At 51.9% G+C, this 19,729-nt stretch overlaps 2 protein-coding genes across 6 annotated transcripts; one reads left to right on the top strand and one right to left on the bottom strand.

The window, feature by feature from the left end:
• Positions 1-3,463: 3,463 nt before the first annotated feature.
• Positions 3,464-9,488, bottom strand: TMEM138 (transmembrane protein 138). Of its 2 annotated transcripts, none has more exons than XM_059143896.1 (5): positions 8,532-9,488; positions 6,855-7,120; positions 5,530-5,701; positions 4,329-4,404; positions 3,464-4,054 (listed from the first exon to the last, which is right to left on the bottom strand). In XM_059143896.1, the coding sequence occupies exons 2-5, from the start codon at positions 6,980-6,982 to the stop codon at positions 3,942-3,944; spliced, it is 489 nt and encodes a 162-aa protein (XP_058999879.1). In that variant the 5' UTR covers positions 6,983-7,120; positions 8,532-9,488; the 3' UTR covers positions 3,464-3,941. The 2 variants fall into 2 exon arrangements, with proteins under 2 accessions (XP_058999879.1, XP_058999871.1); XM_059143888.1 differs by having other exon boundaries at positions 9,118-9,488.
• Positions 9,489-9,544: 56 nt separating this feature from the next.
• On the top strand, positions 9,545-19,090 carry LOC131813525 (lysosomal membrane ascorbate-dependent ferrireductase CYB561A3). Of its 4 annotated transcripts, XM_059143865.1 has the most exons (8): positions 9,545-9,765; positions 9,916-9,998; positions 12,647-12,754; positions 13,807-14,005; positions 15,077-15,285; positions 15,872-16,026; positions 16,775-16,931; positions 17,566-19,090. In XM_059143865.1, exons 4-8 carry the CDS (start codon positions 13,822-13,824, stop codon positions 17,587-17,589), a joined length of 729 nt encoding a protein of 242 aa, XP_058999848.1. In that variant the 5' UTR covers positions 9,545-9,765; positions 9,916-9,998; positions 12,647-12,754; positions 13,807-13,821; the 3' UTR covers positions 17,590-19,090. The 4 variants fall into 4 exon arrangements, with proteins under 4 accessions (XP_058999848.1, XP_058999855.1, XP_058999838.1 ...); XM_059143872.1 differs by lacking the exon at positions 9,916-9,998 and having other exon boundaries at positions 9,545-9,666; XM_059143855.1 differs by lacking the exon at positions 9,916-9,998.
• The last annotated feature ends 639 nt before the right edge of the window (positions 19,091-19,729 follow it).

The raw sequence follows: 19,729 nt of genomic DNA, 5'->3' as shown, positions 1-19,729 counted from the left end.
GCTATGGTGAGTGCTGTGAATTACGTAAAACTGATGATTCACAGACCTGTACCCCTGAAGCAAATAATACATTATACGTTAATTTTTAAAAAACAATAAAAAATAATTGCTAGGGCAGCCTTGGTAGCTCAGTTGTTAAGCGTCTGCCTCTGACTCTTGGGGTCTTAGGATCGAACCCCGCATTGGGCTTTCTGCTCAGCGGGAAATCTGCCTTACCCTCTCCTACTCCCCCTGCTTGTGTTCCCTCTCTTGCTGTCTCTTTCTCTGTCAAATAAATAAAGTCTTTAAAAAAAAAAACTGCTAAAAAATGCTAACCATATCTGAGCTTTCAGTGAGCTGTAATCATTTTTTAAAGATATTTATTTATTTGACAGAGAGAGTGAGCAAGCACTAGTGGGGGGGGCAGTCGGCAGAGGGAGAAGTCGGGAGAGGGAGAAGCCGACTCCCCGCTGAGCAGGTAGCCTGATTCAGGATTTGATTCCAGGACTCTGGGATCATGACCTGAGCCAAATGCAGACGCTTAACTGAGCCCCCCCAGGAGTCCTGAGTTGTAAACTTTTTGCTGGCGAGGGTCCTGCCTCAGTGTCGCTGCAGCTGCTTCCCGTGAACTTGTATGTTACGGCAACTGCTGCTTTCCTTGAACCTCATGACCCAGCCTCCACTAGTTTTGCACTTTTCTTGGGCACCTGCCCACCCCTCCCAGCCTTCATAAAACTGGAGTTTGGGCCTGGCTGTGGGTTGCTAGGAATGGTGATGCTGGTTTGAACTTCTACCCAAACCACTCAAACTTTCTCCGTATTAGCAACAAGGCTGCTTTGCTTTGTGTGAACGCTAGAGCAGCGCTTCTAATTTCCTTCGAGAAATTTCCTTTGCATTCACAGCTTGGCTGTTTGGCCCAGGAGGTCTACCTTTCGGCCCATCTTGGCTTTTGACTTGTCTTCCTCAGTAGGCGGTCATTCTAGCTTTTTTTTTTTTTTTTTTTTTAAATTTTTTTTTTAAAAGATTTTATTTATTTATTTGACAGAGAGAGATCACAAGTAGGCAGAGAGGCAGGCAGAGAGAGAGAGAGGAGGAAGCAGGCTCCCTGCTGAGCAGAGAGCCCGACGCGGGGCTCGATCCCAGGACCCTGAGATCATGACCTGAGCCGAAGGCAGTGGCTTAACCCGCTGAGCCACCCAGGCGCCCCATTTTTTTTTTTTTTTAAAGATTTTATTTAGCTAGCTTTTGATTTTAAGTGAGAGACACACAACTCTTTCTTTCACTTGAACATTCAGAGACCATTGTAGGGTTATTCACTGGCCTAAGTTCAATACTGTTGTATCGCAGGGAAAAGGGAAGCCGGAGGAGGGGGGAGAGACAGGGGACAGCCAGTCGGTGGAGCAGTCAGATGCTGAACATCTATGGCCTAAATCTGCTCTATAATATGGGCGTGTTCATTGTGTCCCCCACAGTTATAACAGTAACATCAAAGAACACTGATCACGGAGCACCATTTTAACAACTATAATCACAGTGAAAAGTTTGAAATGGTGCAAAAATTACCCAAACGTGACAGAGACATGAAATGGGCAAATGCTGTTGAAAAAGAATGGCACTGACAGATTCACTTAACAGGAGGGTGCCACAAACTTATTTCTAAGAAACACAGTTTCTGTGAAGTGCAAAGCAAGGTGTGCAACAAAGACCATATGGCCCTCAAAATCTAAAATACTTAATATCTGAAACTTCACAGAAGTTTGTCAACCCCTGTGCTACGATGCTTCTGAATGAAGAGTTTCACAGCAACCTTCTGATGAGTTTAGACTGAATGGAATGAATGGCCCTCCCTGTCTCTGTGCCTTTTACCAGGACACTTTGTAGTGCGCTCCCAGCCCGGCTCTGGGCTTGGTCACATGACTCCCTTTGGCCAGTGGGAGTCCAAGAGATACAACACAAGCTGGGGGATGGAAGTGAGATTGCACAATGGGGCTCATTTTTTTGTTCTTCTGCCACTGTCATGTGAATATACCCAGGCTAGTCCTCCAAGGATGACTCACGAGAACCAGAGCAGCCCAGTCATTCTAGCTGAGACCAGCCTAGGTTAGCCAAAAGCCCCAAATCCCAAGATCATCACAGCTGACCTGGCTGACCCACAGATGACTATAGACACGTGAGCAAGCCCAGCAGAAATCACCTGAACCGGCCCAATCAGCTGAATCCCAAGGCTCAAAAGCCATGTAACTAACTATTCATTGGTACCTGCCACTGAAGTCTGGGGATGGTCTCTTTCATGTGATTCTGGCAAAAGAAAGCTGATACCACGGGCATGTGACACTTTTAAAAGATCTTATTGGGGCGCCTGGGTGGCTCAGTGGGTTAAAGCCTCTAGTTTCGGCTTGGGTCGTGATCCCAGGGTCCTGGGATCGAGCCCCATATTGGGCTCTCTGCTCATCGGGGAGCCTGCTTCCTCCTCCTCCCTCTCTGCCTACTTGTGATCTCTGTCTGTCAAATATATAAATAAAATCTTAAAAAAAAAAAGATTAAAAAGAAAGATTTTATTTATTGATTTGAGAGACAGCGAGAATAGAGAGAGAATGGGGGATCTGCAGAGGGAGAGGGAGAAGCAGGCTCCCCACTGAGCAGGGAGCCTAATGCAGGGCTCACTCCTGGAACTCTGGGATCATGACCTGAGCCAAAGGCTGAATGAGCCACCTAGGCGCCCCACCACATTAATTTTTAAAAATTTATTTTGCTGGGGTGCCTGAGTGGCTCAGTTGTTAAGTGTCTGCCTTTAGCTCTGGTCGTGGTCCCAGGGTCCTGGGATCAAGCTCTGCTTCAGGCTCTCTACTTGGCGGGAGGCCTGCTTGTCCCTCTCCCGCTCCCCCTGCTGTGTTCCTTCTCTTGCTCTCTGTCAAATAAATAAATAAAATCTTAAAAAAAAAAACCTATTGTGCCAAAACAGGCCAAGGAACATTTTTATTCGTCTGAGGGCAGTTTAGGACTCTGAAGATGGGGAGAACCTGAAAAAAGCATAGAAGTCCAGGGTGTCTGGGTGCTTCAACTGGTTAAGCATCAGACTCTTGGTTTTGGCTCAGGTTATGAACTCAGGGTCAGGAGACCGAGCCCCACCTTGGGCTCTCTGCTCAGCACAGTTTGTCCTCCCTCCACTCCTCTCCCCCCACACCCAGGCACCTGTGCACAGGTGCACACACGTTCTCTCTCTTGCTAAATTAATTAATTAATTAAATCTTTAAAACAAACAAACAAACAAACAAAAGAAGCCTAGAACTCCAAGGGTTGGGGTGGGGCATCAGACTGCATCTTGAATTTCTATAAAAATAGCTTGTACTCATAATGGTATTCAATAAATATCTTTATTTGTTCTGTGGCTCAAGCTGCCCACTGGGTCAAGTAAATGCTAAGGCCAGGACCTGACATGCCTCTTATCTGCAAAGAGATCTAGCTACACAAACAGACTCCACCATTTATGGAAAAAGAATTCAATTTATTTCCTATTTATAAAATGTAAAAAAAAATGCCTTGGTTATAAAATTTAAATGTCTACAGTGTGATCAGTCAGGAGTTCAGAAATGTCACTCTTTGCATCCATTAATTACATTTGGTGCAAAGAAACAGGTGCCAGGAGCCCCTCCTGTACTAGGCTAAGTGACAGCTTCCCAAGGATCAAGCCTCACAGCCTTATGAGAAGAGGGGTAGAGCGTAGGAAAGGAAAAGGGGCAGAACCGAGGTAGAAGGCCAGGGAGGGTTTTGTACTGAAGCCTGTATTGGGAAACACTTTAATTTGCAAGAGGGAAGATCTTCCTTCTTGACTGTTGAACGTTAAATGGCCCGTCGTAGGAAAGTCAAGGTGCTTCCTGTGCAGAGCCAACCCCCACCTCACAGAGGCACAAATGTAGCCTCTGTCAGGAGAGAAAGGCATCCACCAGTGTGACAAGCAGCGGTCACCTTTGGACTTGCGTGAACTCCTTGCGCAGCCATAAAGAGTCCTGGTAGAAGCGAGGATCACCCAGTCTCACAGCTGTGCGTTTGTAGAAGTAACAGTATAACACTGCCGCTGTGGACAATAAGTAGGAAAGAAGCTTCAGGGATGCTCCCAAATATTCCTTTTAGGCTAAGAACACAACCTAATAAGACAGAGGGGCCCAGCCTCATGATGTCCCCGTGACCCCCAGCAAGGGCAGCGGGCCATCATCTCTCCTGTTCTTGTCATGGCTGTTCCCCTCATCCCAGGCGGGCAGTGATGGACTGGGAAAGCCAGGATCACGGCCCTTAGTTGCCTGAGCCATAGGTGGGACCGAAGTGAGACCTGCGGTGGCTCTGGTCCTTACCTAGTCTCTGGAATACAAATAGCGTTTGAAGTCCGTCTGTCCAGACAAAACGGTTGGAGTTTTTCCAGCGTAAGTTCTGAAGGAGACATGAGTAGACAAGGAAACGTTAGTGACCAGATGAGGCCCTAGCACCTCCAACTTGGGTTAGCTGCAGAAATGCGGCCTGTTTTTAAATCAGGCTAATATCCCCCTCCTTCTTTCTTCCCACAACCGCAAGGAGTGTTTCTCAAAGAAGCTTCAAATTCCCTTTTCCAGCACAAAGAAAATATCCTTTTAATCCTGAAGGATAGCCTTTTCCAAAGTGAAGTGATACACATTATCTCAGGAGTTCAGTGCGGTCACTGTCTTCCTTTGAAGATCTCAGGCTCAGTTCCTGTCAGATAAAGGCTTACTGCACTCAGGGTTTAATCAGATTAACAGCTTTAGAGTACAAAGTACAAAGCCAGGACCTATTTTGGCCCCAAGAACCAGAGCAGAGACAATCCTCTTCAGGAAGCACCGAGAGACTCTGGCACTGTTATTTCTTTCCTGTGAGCTCTACTTCTCTCTGTAGAATAACAAGGACAACTTAATAGAAGGTTCAGTCTTAGAAGACGGCGTTAGTAGAGAAGTGACTAGAGAGAACCCTGAGGTTTTAATGTGTCCCATCAAGGTGAGTACTTGAGAAACAGGTGATACACAAAGAGATGGAATGATTCTCGAAGCAGGAGAAATCTGGAACCACAAAAACTGAGATCTGCTGTGAAGACGTGTTGGCACCTTGGAGATGAGTCCTCGTGTGATAGGGACAGAGCAGAGGGCATGAAGCACTAGAGGGAAGAGGCACTCTTGGCCTGGCCATTTCCCACGGAACACCGATACCTAAGAATACCTTGTCCCAACACCCACCTGCCCAACAGCTACTGATGAAACACAGTCACTTTCCTGTGTTACCAGGACTGCTTTGGGGGAAAGGTGAACAGAATATTCCAGAAGTGTCTCCTGACTCCTGGATAAGGAAGCTCTTTAACACAAATGGTTGGGCAGAAGTGCCTCATGCAACTTGCAGATGCCCAAGCCCAGGCAGGACCACATTCATTCATCAGAAACACATGTTTCCTGTCAAGGATTCTGTGAGATATGAAAAAAATGATGCCGGATTCCTAGAGAAAAGACACTACTAGCCCCTTAAGGATTCAGGAACTCAGAGCTCCGCTCTTACCATGACCCAGACATGAAGGGAGATGCTGAGGGCGAAGTAAACAGCTGTGAGGATGATGGTCCCTTTGAACTTGTGGAACAGGAGGTTGACCAAGCCAGCCTGGAAGACGAAGGTGTTGAAGAACATGAGGAAAATGATGATGATGTTGAAGAGGATTGCGATATCCTGGATGCTGCAGACGTCAAACACAACACAGTCAAAAGGAGGTCTGTGCGGTCACCCAAGGGCTGGCCCTAAGTCCTAAGGGACACCATGAAATCTGGCCTTCCCTCTGCTCTAGGCCTCCGAAACCACACACCCTGCCCCACAAGGTGGCACGGACCTTGGGTCCCAAATGACATGAAGCTTGGACCACCTTGGGAGACACTTGGGAGAAGCTGCTTTCTTCCCTGTGTCCAAAAAAAGCCAGCCCTGCCTGTCACATAACCTGGGCCTACCAGACATTTCCATCTAGAGAGACAGCAACGCCTTTCCCTTGATCTCTGCACAGCCGATGTCTTAGTGCATTCAAGTCTCAGTTCCAATGTCTCCTCTTCCAAAACCCTCCTATAACCGCACTGCCTCAAGGAGCCCTCCCCTCTCTGCTTTCTACCCCCTGTATGACATTACTATTCAAAATTATCTTTAAAAGGGCAGGGGGGCGCCTGGGTGGCTCAGTGGGTTAAAGCCTCTGCCTTCGGCTCGGGTCATAGTCCTAGGGTCCTGGGATGGAGCCTGGCATTGGGCTCTTTGCTTTGCAGGGAGCCTGCTTCCCCCGCTCTCTCTGCCTGCTTGTGATCTCTGTCTGTCAAATAAATAAATAAAATCTTTTTTAAAAAATGTATTCATTGTCTCTTTCTACTTGAGTGGAAATTCTTTGAGAGCAAGAAATTGTCAGCTTTACTACTGCACCTAGAACACCGGCTGGCAGGCCAATGAACACTTGCTGAGTGAAGGGAGACAGTGTCGAAGACTGGTTTTCTGTTGGTAACTTGCCTCATGGAGTCTATGAATCATTGTGGAAGAAAAATGCCAACAGCTTCCATCCCATATATATAAAGGATATGACTGCCCTTTTAGCCTGCTGTTCTATAATCCTCTTTCATGGTACCGTAAGACAATACTTCTACTCACAGATGGAGAAAATGACCCTCTGACCTCTCCCTGGATCCCAGACCCTTGTTAGAAGCATATAAATACAGGACCTGTGTGACATGTCTGTGGAGTACCCAAGATATGCGAAATTTTATTTTCCCTGAGATTTCTTTTTAAAATACGGAATCACAATTGTCAGGGCCTTCAAACGGCTCAGGGCTCAGCTGTCCGGTCCCACCCAATGAACTCACATGAAGAGCACCAGCTGGATGACGGGAGCCGTCCGGAGCAGCTCCGAGAAGGAATTGACAAAGAGGTCATAGGACAGCAGGAGGAACTGCAGGGAGAGCACCAGGCTATAGTTACTGGTCTGCAGCATCTTCCTTCTGCTTTACTGGGCCCCCACGGGCACATTCCACAGTTCCCCAGAAGACAGCTCCAGGCTTTCTCCCCAGCACTGAGGAAGAAGCACTAGTTCCTCAAATGGGAGTTGTTTTCCTTGCTCTAAGACAAGGGCCTGTTGAGGCAAAAAGAAAAAAAAAAAAAAAAGAGGAGAGACAGGTGGTTAGAAATTCATTAATACAGTAAATATTTACTGAGGACCTACTACATGCCAGGTGCCATTCCAGGTGCTTGGGATAACATCAATGACCAAAACCACTACCACCTCCCAAAAAACCCAACTAGTCACTCCTAGGGGCCTTTACCCTCAAACTTTCTCCATGCCTGGAAACTTCTAACTGCAGAGCTCTTTCTTTTTTAAGTTTTAATTTATTCATTTTAACTAATCTCACCCAGCGTGGGGCTCAAACTCATGACCTTGAGGCCAAGAGTCACGTGCTTCTCCCAAATGAGCCAGCCATGTACCCCAACGCACAGCTCTTTCTAACCACTTCTGAGTTCAAAGGAATCTAGGAGCACTACAAAGAGTGACTGTCTGGTCGTGCAATTAATACTAATTCTAATACTAATTGCAGCAAACCTTTATATATCACTCACAATATGCCAGGAACTATTCTTTCTTTTTAAGTTATTTTTATTAACATATAATGTATTATTTGCCCCAGGGGTACAGGTCTGTACACATTTCATAGCATTCACCATAGCACATATCCTCCCCGATGTCCATAACCCAGCCACCCTATTCGTATCCCCCCTTTTATTGAGTAATCTCTACAACCAACCTGGGGCTCAAACACATGACCCTGATCCCCGATATCAAGTCACATGCTCGACCAACTGAGCCAGCCAGGCACCCTGGCCAGGGACTATTCTAAACACTAAAATTCTTGAACTCTCACAACAACCCCATGAAGTAGAAGACACACAATTATTACTCTATGCATTACACAGGTAGGACAACGGAGGCCCAGAGAAGTAAAATAATTTGCTCTGGGTCACACTGCTTGCTAGTAGCAGTGGCAGAGCTGGCATTGGGATTCAGGTAGCCTGGGTCCAGAGTCTGTGCTTTTAACCACTGCCCAAAGCAGCCTCTCCTGTAACAGACCGGCTGACATGTAACTAGGCGGGAAAGATGCTGGCGCAGAACGGGAAACGGTGCAGGCAGTGCAGAGGAAATAGTGCTCTCCTGCAAAAGTCTATGTTTAAGGTGGTGGCAACACAGTGGCACCAGGTTAGGGGGGCTGGGCCTTTACTTTCATAAATCCCAAGGCCCAGAAGTTGCTCTGCAGGTGTCCCATGACCCCTTCAGCTGGGTCAAATTGATAAACAAATTTCAAAATGCTCCGAAGCCCAACACGAGGAGATTAAATGAACGTCTGCAAAATGTTCTACAATTTACAAACTCTTTTTTTAATATTCACCAGATTCCTTAACCCTGCATCCGTGTTAAGAAGCAGCCATCAGTAGGAATATATTGGCCGCATACCCAGGGGCTCTGAGAGGTTAAGGAACCGCATCCCCCTCACCTGGTGGAAAGTCCCACCTCCGTGGCCGCGGGATGGCACTTCCTCTGGGCGGAGATTCCGCATTCGTAAACAACACTGACAGCTATCATCTACGACCAGCACCGTGACACGCCCGGCGACCTGGGCAATTGCCTTTAATCCTCGCCACTGCTCCGCGAAGCGGGAAAGAATGAGCCCCCCCCCCGCCCCCGTTTCACAGGCAAGAGCACAGGGTCAGCGTTCAAGTGCCTCCAGGTCGCGGGGGAGCAGAGCCAGGCTTCCCAGCGCGGGGGGACACCAAAGCCCGCGCTCTAAACCACTTCACGGGCCCCCACGGCGGGCTGTCGCGAGGTTCGGTGACAGGGAACCGCCGCCGCCAACCCCGCGGAAGGGAAGCCCCGCCCCTCCGCTTTAGGGCAGCAGGGATTCGCGAGGTAACGAAGCCGTCTTCGGTCGGTCCGCCGCTCCCTGCCGCGCGCCCTTTGTCCCCAGAGCAGGTTTCCTCCCAATCCTTCCCAAGCCACCTCAAAACGCGGCTGCCTGGGCAAACAAACCAACAAAACACCCAAAACAGTGACAACAAAAATGCCGACTCTGGTCACCTCACCCAAGCACTCTCGCCTCCGAGACCCAACGTCGGTTGTCATGGGGACGCCGTCCTGGCTTCCGGACACCGGTTAAGCTCCCGGAAGTAGATGGCTGACGCGGGCCCCGGTGGTGCCGGGTTAGCCGCCGGTCCTCGGTTTCCCCTTCAAGCTCTGCGGCCGGCCCGGCCGCCATGTTTGGCCTCCGCCGTCCTGGGCCCGCGCCTCTCCTGCCCTCCCAGCGTCGCCGCACCCGGCTCCGGTCCTCCCCAGCAGCTGCCCGCGGCCTCCCGCCCACGTCGCGCGCGGCCCTGCTGCGGGCCAGCCCCCGGCGGGAGGCTTCGAGTCCGCCCGAACGAGATGGCGGTGAGGGATCCGGCCAAGCGGTGGCGGCGCTCCCCGGGAAAGAAACGCCCGCGTAGGAACTGGAGATGGGAGCCGGCCACCTCGGACTTCATTTCCCAGGCGGCCGCGCGCGCGACCGGAAGTGCGGGGAGCCTATAAGAGGGGGAGGCGGCCGGGTTCGTGGGCACTGAGGCGCTGGCGAGGACTGTGTGCTCGTGTGTGATGCGGTGGGTTCGTGATTCCATACGCCTGGAGTCCTGGTAGCTGCGGCGCCGGGGGGCGAGAGGCGGGTCTCCGAGACCCCTGCGACGCACTGTGGTTCGGGGGTGAGGAAGAGCTCGGATGGGGAGTCCGGGGATCTGGGTTCGAGTGCTGGCTCCGCTACTGCCTCTCTTCGTGCTGTCGCTACTCGTCACTCGAGCTCAGCTTTCTCTTGTAGGACATGGACCCCGTTGTCCGCGCCCTTCCTTCTGCAGGTGTGGTGTGGTTGTACAGGCACAAAAGCCCTTCGGAAGTCGCAGTCAGGAGTCGGAGCCCCTCGCCCTAATTGTCATCGAAGGTTAGCTAGGACCAACAGCCCTTCGTCCCCGCACAAGAGTCGGGGATCGGGCTCGGGGTTCCTGGAAGGGTTCTCCGGACAGCTGAGCCACACCGGGGCAGCCTGGAAGGTCGGGTCTGTAATCTCTGTGGCGCGGAGGAGCGCCTTGCCTAGCTACCTCCTGACTGTAATTTAGGGGTCCTCGCTCCTGAGCCCAGACTTTACAGAAGCCACCTTTGGACATAAGGAGACCTTGGAGCTGAGGGAAGCTGTACTAGCTCTGCCACTCAGCGTGGCCAAGTCGCTCTCCTTTGAGTCCCAGTGATCTTGATCTGTAAGAGAAGAGTTTAGGACTTGAACCCGAAGTCTGATTCTTAGGATTTCCAAAATCCCCACCATTCATCCTGGAAACGGGGGCAACAAATCGACTTTCTGTTCCTCCATCTATGTAGTTCTAAATAATAAAAGTAGTACTGTAAGAGTTTGGAATAGAGCCTTTTTCTAAGATCAAGGGCTGAATGGAAATTACCCATTTCTTACACTGGGGCCTGATTTTTTTTTTTTTAATATTTTATTTATTTGACAGGGAGAGACACAGCAAAAGAGGGAACACAAGCAGGGGGAGTGGGAGAGAGAGAGAAATGGGCTTCTGCTGAGCAGATAGCCAGATCCCAGGACCCTGGGATCAGGACCCGAGCCAAAGGCACACACTTAACAGCTGAGCCCCAGGCACCCTGGGCCTGATCTCTTTTTACTGAAGCCAGGGAGAAGCCTTTTTGTCAAGGAACTGAGGGAAGTATTGGGTTGGAGAGTACATTTCTTAGATCATGGTTGACAAACTATGACACACCGCCTGCTTGGTTTTTACATTTTTAAAATGTTTTAAAATGCTTCCCCCTCTCTCTCTGCCTGCCTCTCTGCCTGCTTGTGATCTCTCTGTCAAATAAATAAATAAAGTCTTTAAAAAAAAATAACAATTGAAAAGGAAAATATTTTTTGTATTTTAAAGATTTTATTTATTCATTTGACAGAGATTACAAGTAGGCGGGGAAGCAGGCAGAGAGAGAGAGAGGAGGAAGGCTCCCTGCTGAGCAGAGAGTCTGATGTGAGGCTTGATGCCAGGACCCTGGGATCATGACCTGAGCCGAAGGCAGAGGCTTTAACCCACCGAGCCACCCAGACGCCAAAAGGATAATATTTTCTGATATGTAAAAAGGACATGAATCTGAAATTTCAGTGCCCACAAATAAAGTTTTTTGGGAACATGGCTGTGTTCATTTGTGAAGGTACTGTCTATGATGACTGCTTTTGCACTACATCAGAAGAGTTGATGACATAGTTGGGAGAGAGACTGCAGCTCGAAAAGCCTGAAATATTTACCATTCCGGCCCTTACAGAAGGGCAAGCTGACTTCTGTCACAGCCTGGGGCTCTACAAAGTGAGGGCAGAATGAGAAACCAAACAATGGTGAGCATATCTGGAAATCATAGCACAACTTACTTTCTTGGAATCAATGAGAGAGTATTCTCAGTGTTAGGGTTGCAATTTTCACTGCATTCTTTTCTTTCTTTCTTTCTTTCTTTTTAAGATTTTATTTATTTATTTGTCAGAGAGAGAGAGTGCACATGCACAAGCAGCAGAGTGGCAGGCAGAGGCGGGAGAGAAGCAGGCTCCCTGCCAAGCAAAGAGTCCGATGCAGGACTCGATCCCAGGACCCTGGGATCATGACCTGAGCCGAAGGCCATGGCTTAACTGACTGAGCCACCCAGGCTTCCTGCATTCTTTTCTTCTTTTGCACTCTTGCACAGAGGAAGGGATCATCTTTGTATTGTGAACAGTGTTAACTTTGCAGCTTTCTGTCAGAAAAGCATCCCCATTGTGAACTCTAAGGCTGTCCCAGGGCAGTAATCCAGGACCTCTTCTAGAAGGGTGGATACAGCCCTTTTGATTATATTTACTTTGGTTTTTCTTCCCCAAAGGAAAAGGAAGTCATGAAAGATAATTGTGTGAGGGAGGGAGCCTGCTGACTGAGTGCTTCATGCTGACTTTCCTGGGCAGGTGACTGAAACATCCGGTGACCTGAAACTTTCTCTGCTCTTACAGGGACTAAGGGGTCACCTCTGAGGCCAGGTAGCCAATCTCTGAGCTCAGTAGTTGAGTCATGAAACTTCTAGGAAGATGGTGACATTATTTTCCCTCGGCCTTATGGAAGCTTATTTTATCCCCAGCCCCTTGGATCTTCCTTTCTCAGTGATTACTGCCAATTTGGGTCACATTGTGAGAGTTCGGGGTCTGTTTCTGTGTCATTAGTAGGGGGACACCTGCTGTGGAGAGAGTTGGCACAGTATCAGGGGGCCTGGGCTGGCACGGGGGGCACGAGCTTCAGGCTGTAGTTTGTAGCTAGGATGAACTCCTGTGACAACACCCAGAAGAGAAGAATACTTTGCTCTCACAACGTCCTTAAGGATATTTCCTCACTTGCCCTTCCAGCAACCTATGGTCAAGGAAAAAACAGGAGCCTTGAAACCCAGCAGACAAGGGTTTCATGGGTTTCAGACTGGGTCCAAAGGCTGGTGTTTAATCTTCCTGAGCCCCAGTTTCCTCATCTGTAAAATGGGGATGGTAACTGCTCACAGGAGCTAAGGGGTTCATGCGTTCATGCCTTTCAGATGAGACAACCGGGTCCTACAAATGCCAAGTGATCTGCTCAAGGCGCCCTGCTTCATAGGAACGGGAGTCTCGGCCATCGCTCGGTGAGCCTACTGCTACGTCTAAAGGTGAGGAACCGAGTGTTTTATCTCCATGGGTGTTCTCGGCTGTTTCAGGGACTTTCCTCTCCGCTACCTGGTTCAGACTGAGGGATCTCAGCTGCAGGAGGCCGCACTGTCCCCTCCTCAGTGTGAGCCCATGGGACATGGGGACTGCCACGAGAGCTGGGCCCGAGAGCAGAGCTGGCCCTGTGGCTTTGTGCATTTGCCTGCCAGCCGGCCCTCAAGTCCAGTTACCTGGTTTGTAAGAGCAGCTGCTCAGGGCCCTAGACATTTGTCTGAAACCGGAGTAGGTGTCTGAGTGTACCTAGGACACAGAGAAATCTCAAAACAAACTCTTGCTTTCTAGACCATGAGTTCTTGCTTCCTCTTTTTTCTTCTGAACTTTCCTCAGAGGAAGAGAAAGCAGAAGTCTGGGGTCTAGGGACATCTGAGGGCTGCTGTCCAATTCAAGGTGTGGAGTGTGGGGCCTTCAGAGCCGAGGCCTGATCTTACTTCCGCAAAGGGAGGGTTAGCCCCAGAGAGTTTGCCATCTGGTGAAGAACTTTTCCGTAGAAGTGGACGATCCCAGGACTTCCTCTCAGCTGGCCTGATCGCTGTGTGTTGGCTCCTTGCACGTGATATTTTTGCCTCCTTCTGTCAGAACCGAGGGCCCAGGCATTTGTGCGATCTAGCCTGGGTCTGGACTCCTGCCCCTTGTTGTTTGGTGGGGGGCGGTGGTATGGATTCTTTACCGTTCAGTCCTGTGAACGGAGGCTAATCCCAGGGCTTTGGGCCAAGAGCCTTGACGTCCAGCCCCTCTCCAGAGCAGGGCGCAGGCCCATGCTGGCCGCACTGTGTGCTGCCAGGTCCTGGGTGGGGCCACCCTTACTGTGCATAACCTGAGATCAGGCCGACCCAGCACCCCAGGTCTCATGGGGTGCTGCCCAGGCTGGTGGCAGGAGGGCTAAAGTGAAAAGTGCCCGCCGTTACCAGTAAGAGCGAGTTCGGTGTTCCCTGCAGTAGCTGGTGCGTGGGGGGCACTCGAGCCAGCAGGGACGTGTGACTTCCGCTTCTCCCAGGAGCGCCTGCTCAGAATGGCCGTGGGGTGGTTCTACTTGTCCTTCTACGCCCTGTGCCTCCTGGGCGTGCTGTGCGTCATCCTCACCATCTACTGGATGCAGCTGTGGCATGGGGGCTTTGCCTGGGATGGCACCATTCACATGTTCAACTACCACCCAGTGCTCATGGTTGTTGGCTTAGTGGTGCTCTACAGCGCTGGTGAGTACCCAGACTTCCCTGGGGCTGGCCTTGGTCGCCGTTGGCTTTGCGGCTCTGGGAGTGCGGTGGGGCAGGCTGTCTCCCGGCCCAGGTGTCATTCGCAGGAAGGAGTAGTGAGAATGGGGGCATCTGGGGAGGGTAGCTTTACTCTAGGGCTGGGGTGGCAGACTTCCTGTACAGGGGCAGATGACAAAGGCTTGGCAAAGCACAGGACCCGTGTTGCAGCTCCTCATCTCTGTTCTTGTAGTGTGAGTAGCCATGGTTAACCCCAAAACATATTCGTGGCCGTATTCCCATAAAACTTTACGTACAAAAACGTGCAGCAGGCTGGATGTGGCCCGTAAGCTGTAGTTTGCTTTAGGGAGCGGGAGATCGAAGCCTCTTGTGCCCTAGTCAGGTCCTTACACAAGGAAGCGGCTTCCTCCCGCCAGACCCATCTTTGCCCCGTGCATTCAGAGCTGGGCCTTGGGGCCCAGGGGGAGCCTCATTTCCCCACCTGTAAAATGGGAATGATGGCATCAATCACAGCAGCTCATTCTGTGTACTTCTGAAACCTCATCCCGTTTTGTCCTTCCAAGAAGCCTGTGAGATGAGTCCCCACCGTTATCCCCATTTTTGGAATGGGGAGGTTTGGAAACAAGATGCCAGATGACCGAGAGGCAGAGCCAGGGGGTGGACATAGGTTCTCTAACCTTGCTAAAAGCCTGCGTTTGTGACCGCTGACATCAGTTGTGAGAATTCGCTTAGAAGAAATATTGAACGTGACATTGCTTTTGCAGCTGCAGAAGTGCCCACGAGTGCGTGTGTAATGCACTCAAAGACGGGCAGGTCCCAGAAGCCCACTCCTCCCTTCATATCACTATGCTCCCCTCGCCCCAACACACACCTCATTACGGCTGGCCACTATGCCAGCAATGAGCAGGGATAGGAGACGCTGGGGCGGGTGTGGGGGATGCTCTGTGCTACCCTCCCCTCCTCCTCTGGTTGGGAGGCCGCGTTCATGCCCCTAACGTGGCGGGGGGGAGTAGCACGAAGGGGAGAAGCTGGGCCCTGGGACATTCTCTTCCGCAGCCTCACTGGTGTACCGGCTGCCGCAGTCCTGGGCGGGGCCCAAGCTGCCATGGAAGATGGGCCACGCGGCCCTGCACCTGCTGGCCTTCATCCTGACGGTGCTGGGGCTGGTCGCCGTCTTTCAGTTCCACCGCCGCTCCAAGATCCCCAACCTCTACTCCCTGCACAGCTGGCTGGGCATCGTCACCGTTTTCCTTTTCGCCTGCCAGGTGCGTTCTCTCCTTTGGGTTCCCGCTCCCAGCTGGCGGCTGTGGGCTCTGCTCAGGGCTTCCCGTGCACCTGCACCACACGCTCCCTCTGCTCAGCGCCCGGAGATGGCTCCTCAGGGCGCATCCCAGAGTGCAGGCAGCTTAAATGCCGTAGATTCCCATGCTCGTCTGTTCTGCTCTTACCCGGTGCGCTGCCAGTCTGTCGTCGCTGAGGTCACCCAGTCACTGCACACGCCACGCCAACTCTAGATCATCTTTTCCACTGTTCTTTGAACCAGAAGCAATTCTGGAAGTGGCTTCCACATTCTGACATCAGCCCCCTACAAGCAAGGAGTCTTATGGGCCAGGAGTGGAAGGAAACACAGACATACAAGGATGGCTGGGCTTTCAGGAGCCTGGGCTTATAGCTAAACATTTCGTGGAACATTCTGGTTTGGCTAAGAAGCGACCACAGTGCAGAAGCTAGGGGTGGCCCCTGATGGGAGGTTTGAGCTGGGAAAGAAGGGCGGGGGACTACTGCAGGGTAGGAGGTCCCAGTGAGGTGTCCAGCACAGGGCAGTCAGGTTCTTTCTCCCTGTGTCCACAGTGGTTCCTGGGCTTTGTTGTCTTCCTGCTGCCCTGGGCGTCCGAGTGGCTGCGCAGCCTCCTTAAACCCGTCCACGTCTTCTTTGGAGTCATCATCCTTTCTCTGTCCATCGCGTCGGTCATTTCCGGCATTAATGAGAAGCTTTTCTTCAGTCTGTGAGTGCAGTGGGGCCCCCAACTGTAACACGGAGGGGGAAGACATGGGGTCTTCGAAAGGTGTGCCCTGTGAGCATAGGACCTAGCCAAGGGAGGGGAGCCTTTGGAGTTGGGCTTGTTCCTGGTCTGGAAGGTCATGGAGTCTTCAGATGGAGATGGTAAATTGCTCAGCAAACATTTATCTACCATCAAATTGACTCAGTACCTACTGTGTGTATCAAGTACTTAGAGCCTACTAAGTACTAAGAAACTCTTCTAAGCGCCTTAAATTGAATCCTTTAATCATTTTTACAACATAGGTACTCTTGTCATTGCCATTTACAAATAAAGGAACTGAGGCACAGAGAGGTTAAGTAACTTACCTAAGGGCACACAGCCAGTAAGTGGCAGAGCCTGGCTTTGAGTCAAGATTATAGCCTGTATGTCTAACCACTACCATCTCTTATTCTTTCTAGGCGGGAGCGTAGGTAGTGAAAGCAAATAGATATGAGGTCCGACTGGGCTTTACGTCTTGGCTGTGCCATTTCCTAGTTCTGTGACTGGACAAGTGCATCCCACCTCTTTGAGCTTTAGTTCCCTCAGCGGGAAAAACCAGTCTGCAGAGATTTGCTGTGGTGGGAAGGGCTTAGTATGTTAACGTTCCAGGTCACAGATGGTCCTTGGAAGCTTTCTTCACCATCTGCTAAGGGTGTTGGGCAAAAACAGGTAGAAAGTCTGTCGAGGGCCTCCCTTGTTTTGTCGTCCTCAGGAACAATGCCACCCAGCCGTACTCCCATCTGCCCGGGGAAGCCATCTTTGCCAACAGCCTGGGGATGCTGGTGGTGGTCTTCGGGCTCCTGGTGCTCTATATCCTCCTGGTTTCGTCTTGGAAACGCCCAGAGCCAGGGACCCTGACGGAAGGACAGGTACGGGGTCCTAGTCTCCCATTCCAGGTTGGGGTTGGACCAGGTCTCGAGAAGGGTCCCCCAGGAAAGGCTTGGGCCTTGCCAGGAAGAGCACTCCGTAATGTGGTGGGAAAGCCAGTGGCTTGAAGGTGGGGTTAGGTTGGCGGTGGGGCCCACGGGGGTCAGCGCAGCACACCCCAGCAGCAGCTCGGGCTTGGGGGCTCCGGGAACCTCTTTTCTTGGGAGAGGACAGGTCTTTCTGCACCTCCCCAGATTCCTGTGGTTTCACGAGGGGAAAGCGTGGCCTTCTCTCCCCCAAGGAAGGGCTTGGGCATGATGAGCGGGTGTCATAATTTCTACTTTTCCAGCCTTGGGGCTAGTCTTGTGAGGCAGGATTTATCTAGCAGGCCGAAGGGGTGAGCGCTTGAACTAGGTGTCGCCTGCTTGTGGCCATCAGGCACCCGAAGGGTGTAGTGAGGGGGGCTTGTCTATCAGGCCAAGGGGCTCTGGGGCTTCCCTAAAAGACGTGGCTTGGGTGGAGAACGTTCTGCAGGTCCGGGTTCTGTCTGAGCCGCTCAGGCCTGTGGGACTCGTGCACGGTAGGGCCATGCTGAGGGGATGCCTTTAACCCCGTTGCCTCTGCCTGTCTTTCCAGCCCCTGTTGCGTGATGGGGAATGACGCGGGAAGGGGCAGCCAGGGGCAGGTGAAGGTGCTGTCCTGTCCCTCAGCAGCTCTGCTCTGCCTGGGGCTCCCGTCTGGCTTCAGCAACAGATCGCCTTGGGCTCCGGGCCCAGACCTCTTCGTGCCTCCACATGGGGACTGCTCCCTCCGCCACCCCACCGTGCTGCCTCCTGGCTTCGCTTGGCGGCTTCTGTACTCCCTCCTGGCCTCAACTTCTCGGTTCTTCATTTACATACGCCCCCCTCCCCCAGCCCAGGGCTGCTGCTGCCGCCCCTGCTCTCCGTGTGAAGTCAAGCTCATTTCCCCTTTAGACCCCTAGGATGTGGTAGGAGATCTTGACAGCTCAGCTGAGCTGGTACTCAATGGGCATGTGCAGAGGCAGGGAGGCAGCGAGGTCCAGCAGCTTCCCCTTAAAGGCCTGCCTTCCGTTTGGGCCACCCCCACTGTGGGCTGGGCATCAGCCGCCCAGCCAGGCGTGAGGCTGGGTACAGACTTCTCAAGGTGACGGAAGGAGTGGGGAGAATGGCAGCCGAGCGGGTTCCCAGAGAAGTCGGGGAGCTGACTGCCCTTTGCTGTTCTGTCTCGTGTTTCCACATTCCCCGTCTGCCTGGGCTGACTGGGTGGCTCCCCTTTGCTGCTACAGCCCTGGCCTAGATTCTGGCCTTTGCCTATGACCCCTGCAAGCACCAGTCACGGCCAGGCAGCCCCACGAACCCTGGTAGCCTGCTCTCCCAACAACGGGCTATACCCAGATGTCCCGGAGCACTGAGCCCCAGGGGGGCCTCACACTTCCTTTGCTGCCCCTCCCTGGACCAGGGCTCCCCTGCCTGTCCCCCGGGCAAGCTGGCAGAGCCCCAGCCCAGCTGATTTTCACTCTCCAGCTTACCATGAAACAAGCCAAAGCTGTGATGCACCGTGCCCAGCGGATCCCTGGGGCCACAGCCACTTTCCAAGGTGCTCCCTGCCGAGTATCGGGCTGCCTCATGCCGAGGCCAGAACTGGTCTCCTGTTATGCCAGGGGGTGAGCAGCTGCTTGCCTCTCGAGAAGCTGGGCTTGGGGTGCTGTGGCTTCCCCGCCCTATCCCAACGAGCCCTGCCAGGTCCCAGGTTCCATACTGTCGTCCTTAGTGAGAAGCAGTGGGCACCCAAGGGCTGGGGTGCACTTCCCCTGGCAGGTGGAGATGAGGCCAACTGTCTACCCCAACCCCATGTGGCCTGATGGCAGGACTGACTGGACTTCCTGAGGGGATGAAGCCTTTGAAGCCATTGGGATGACTGCCACACACCTCAGTCAACATGACCAGCGCCCCCTCTTTCCGTGGGGGGGGCTGTAACCTAAAGCTTGATTTCCATTTATCATGTTTTTAAGAATCAAAGCCTTCTCTACTGTGCTGCCGTGACATGGTGGCTAAATGAGCTCTGAGAAACTTATTAAAAGCCTCTGGACAGTTCTGACCCTCAGCCTGGGGAGGAACAAACCCAAAGGCACCAAAAATCCCGTGACTGTCCTGGAACCGTATGACTCGTGGTCTGTGTGGGTGTCCTTAATAATGAAAAGCTTCTGAGTACTGGGTTATCTCACAAGGAAGGAAATGCTTCCTGTTTTATAATCCGGAACTCAGAAAGTGACTTGGTCACTGGTGACTGAGGTCCCTTGGGTAGGAAATGGTAAAATCGGGATCCATAGGCCAGATGTTTGTGCCAGTCTCCTTCCCAGCTGCCGGTCTGTGTGTTCTGTGCACACTGATAACCATACCTAGCAATCTGGGATCCGGGGTGCACACCCATGGGGAAGAGGGGGCCCTGAGCCCAGGGACTGAGGGCGGCTGCAGTCAAGTTTGGGCACAGTAAGTGATGGAGAGCCCCCTTCCTGGGCCGACACCTCCTGGTGGTGGAGCAGATAACCCAGGAGGAGTTGGGGGCGGACACTGGAGGTGACGGTGCCTCTCAGACAGTAAGCACCTGGCCTGTGCATCAGTTCACTTCAGTGCTCACCCCCGTCCCCGTGGGGTACTGTTCCGATGTTACAGCTTCCAAGAGGCTAAGCAGTAGACCTGAGTTTTCGTAGCTGGCTTGAAGCAGAATCAGAATTTAGCCTTGAGTCCATGCCGGTGCTTTTAACTGCGCCTGCACCTAG

The sequence above is a fragment of the Mustela lutreola genome, chromosome 1, assembly GCF_030435805.1.
Source record: "Mustela lutreola isolate mMusLut2 chromosome 1, mMusLut2.pri, whole genome shotgun sequence".
Lineage (NCBI taxonomy): Eukaryota > Metazoa > Chordata > Mammalia > Carnivora > Mustelidae > Mustela > Mustela lutreola.
Note: the sequence above shows the minus strand (reverse complement) of the source record. Positions and strands in the feature narration are given on the sequence as shown.

What these genes read in the sequence shown, in the direction of transcription:
- TMEM138 (XM_059143896.1), bottom strand. Translation starts at nt 6,982, where the DNA reads ATGCTGCAGACCAGTAACTATAGCCTGGTGCTCTCCCTGCAGTTCCTC. An exon ending in ATCCAGCTGGTGCTCTTCAT is followed by an intron (nt 5,702 to 6,854) that starts GTGAGTTCATTG and finishes TGACGTCTGCAG; the next exon opens with CATCCAGGATATCGCAATCC. An exon ending in CCCTTCATGTCTGGGTCATG is followed by an intron (nt 4,405 to 5,529) that starts GTAAGAGCGGAG and finishes TGTCTCCTTCAG; the next exon opens with AACTTACGCTGGAAAAACTC.
- LOC131813525 (XM_059143872.1), top strand. Translation starts at nt 13,822, where the DNA reads ATGGCCGTGGGGTGGTTCTACTTGTCCTTCTACGCCCTGTGCCTCCTG. An exon ending in GAGAAGCTTTTCTTCAGTCT is followed by an intron (nt 16,027 to 16,774) that starts GTGAGTGCAGTG and finishes TGTCGTCCTCAG; the next exon opens with GAACAATGCCACCCAGCCGT. An exon ending in GGACCCTGACGGAAGGACAG is followed by an intron (nt 16,932 to 17,565) that starts GTACGGGGTCCT and finishes CTGTCTTTCCAG; the next exon opens with CCCCTGTTGCGTGATGGGGA.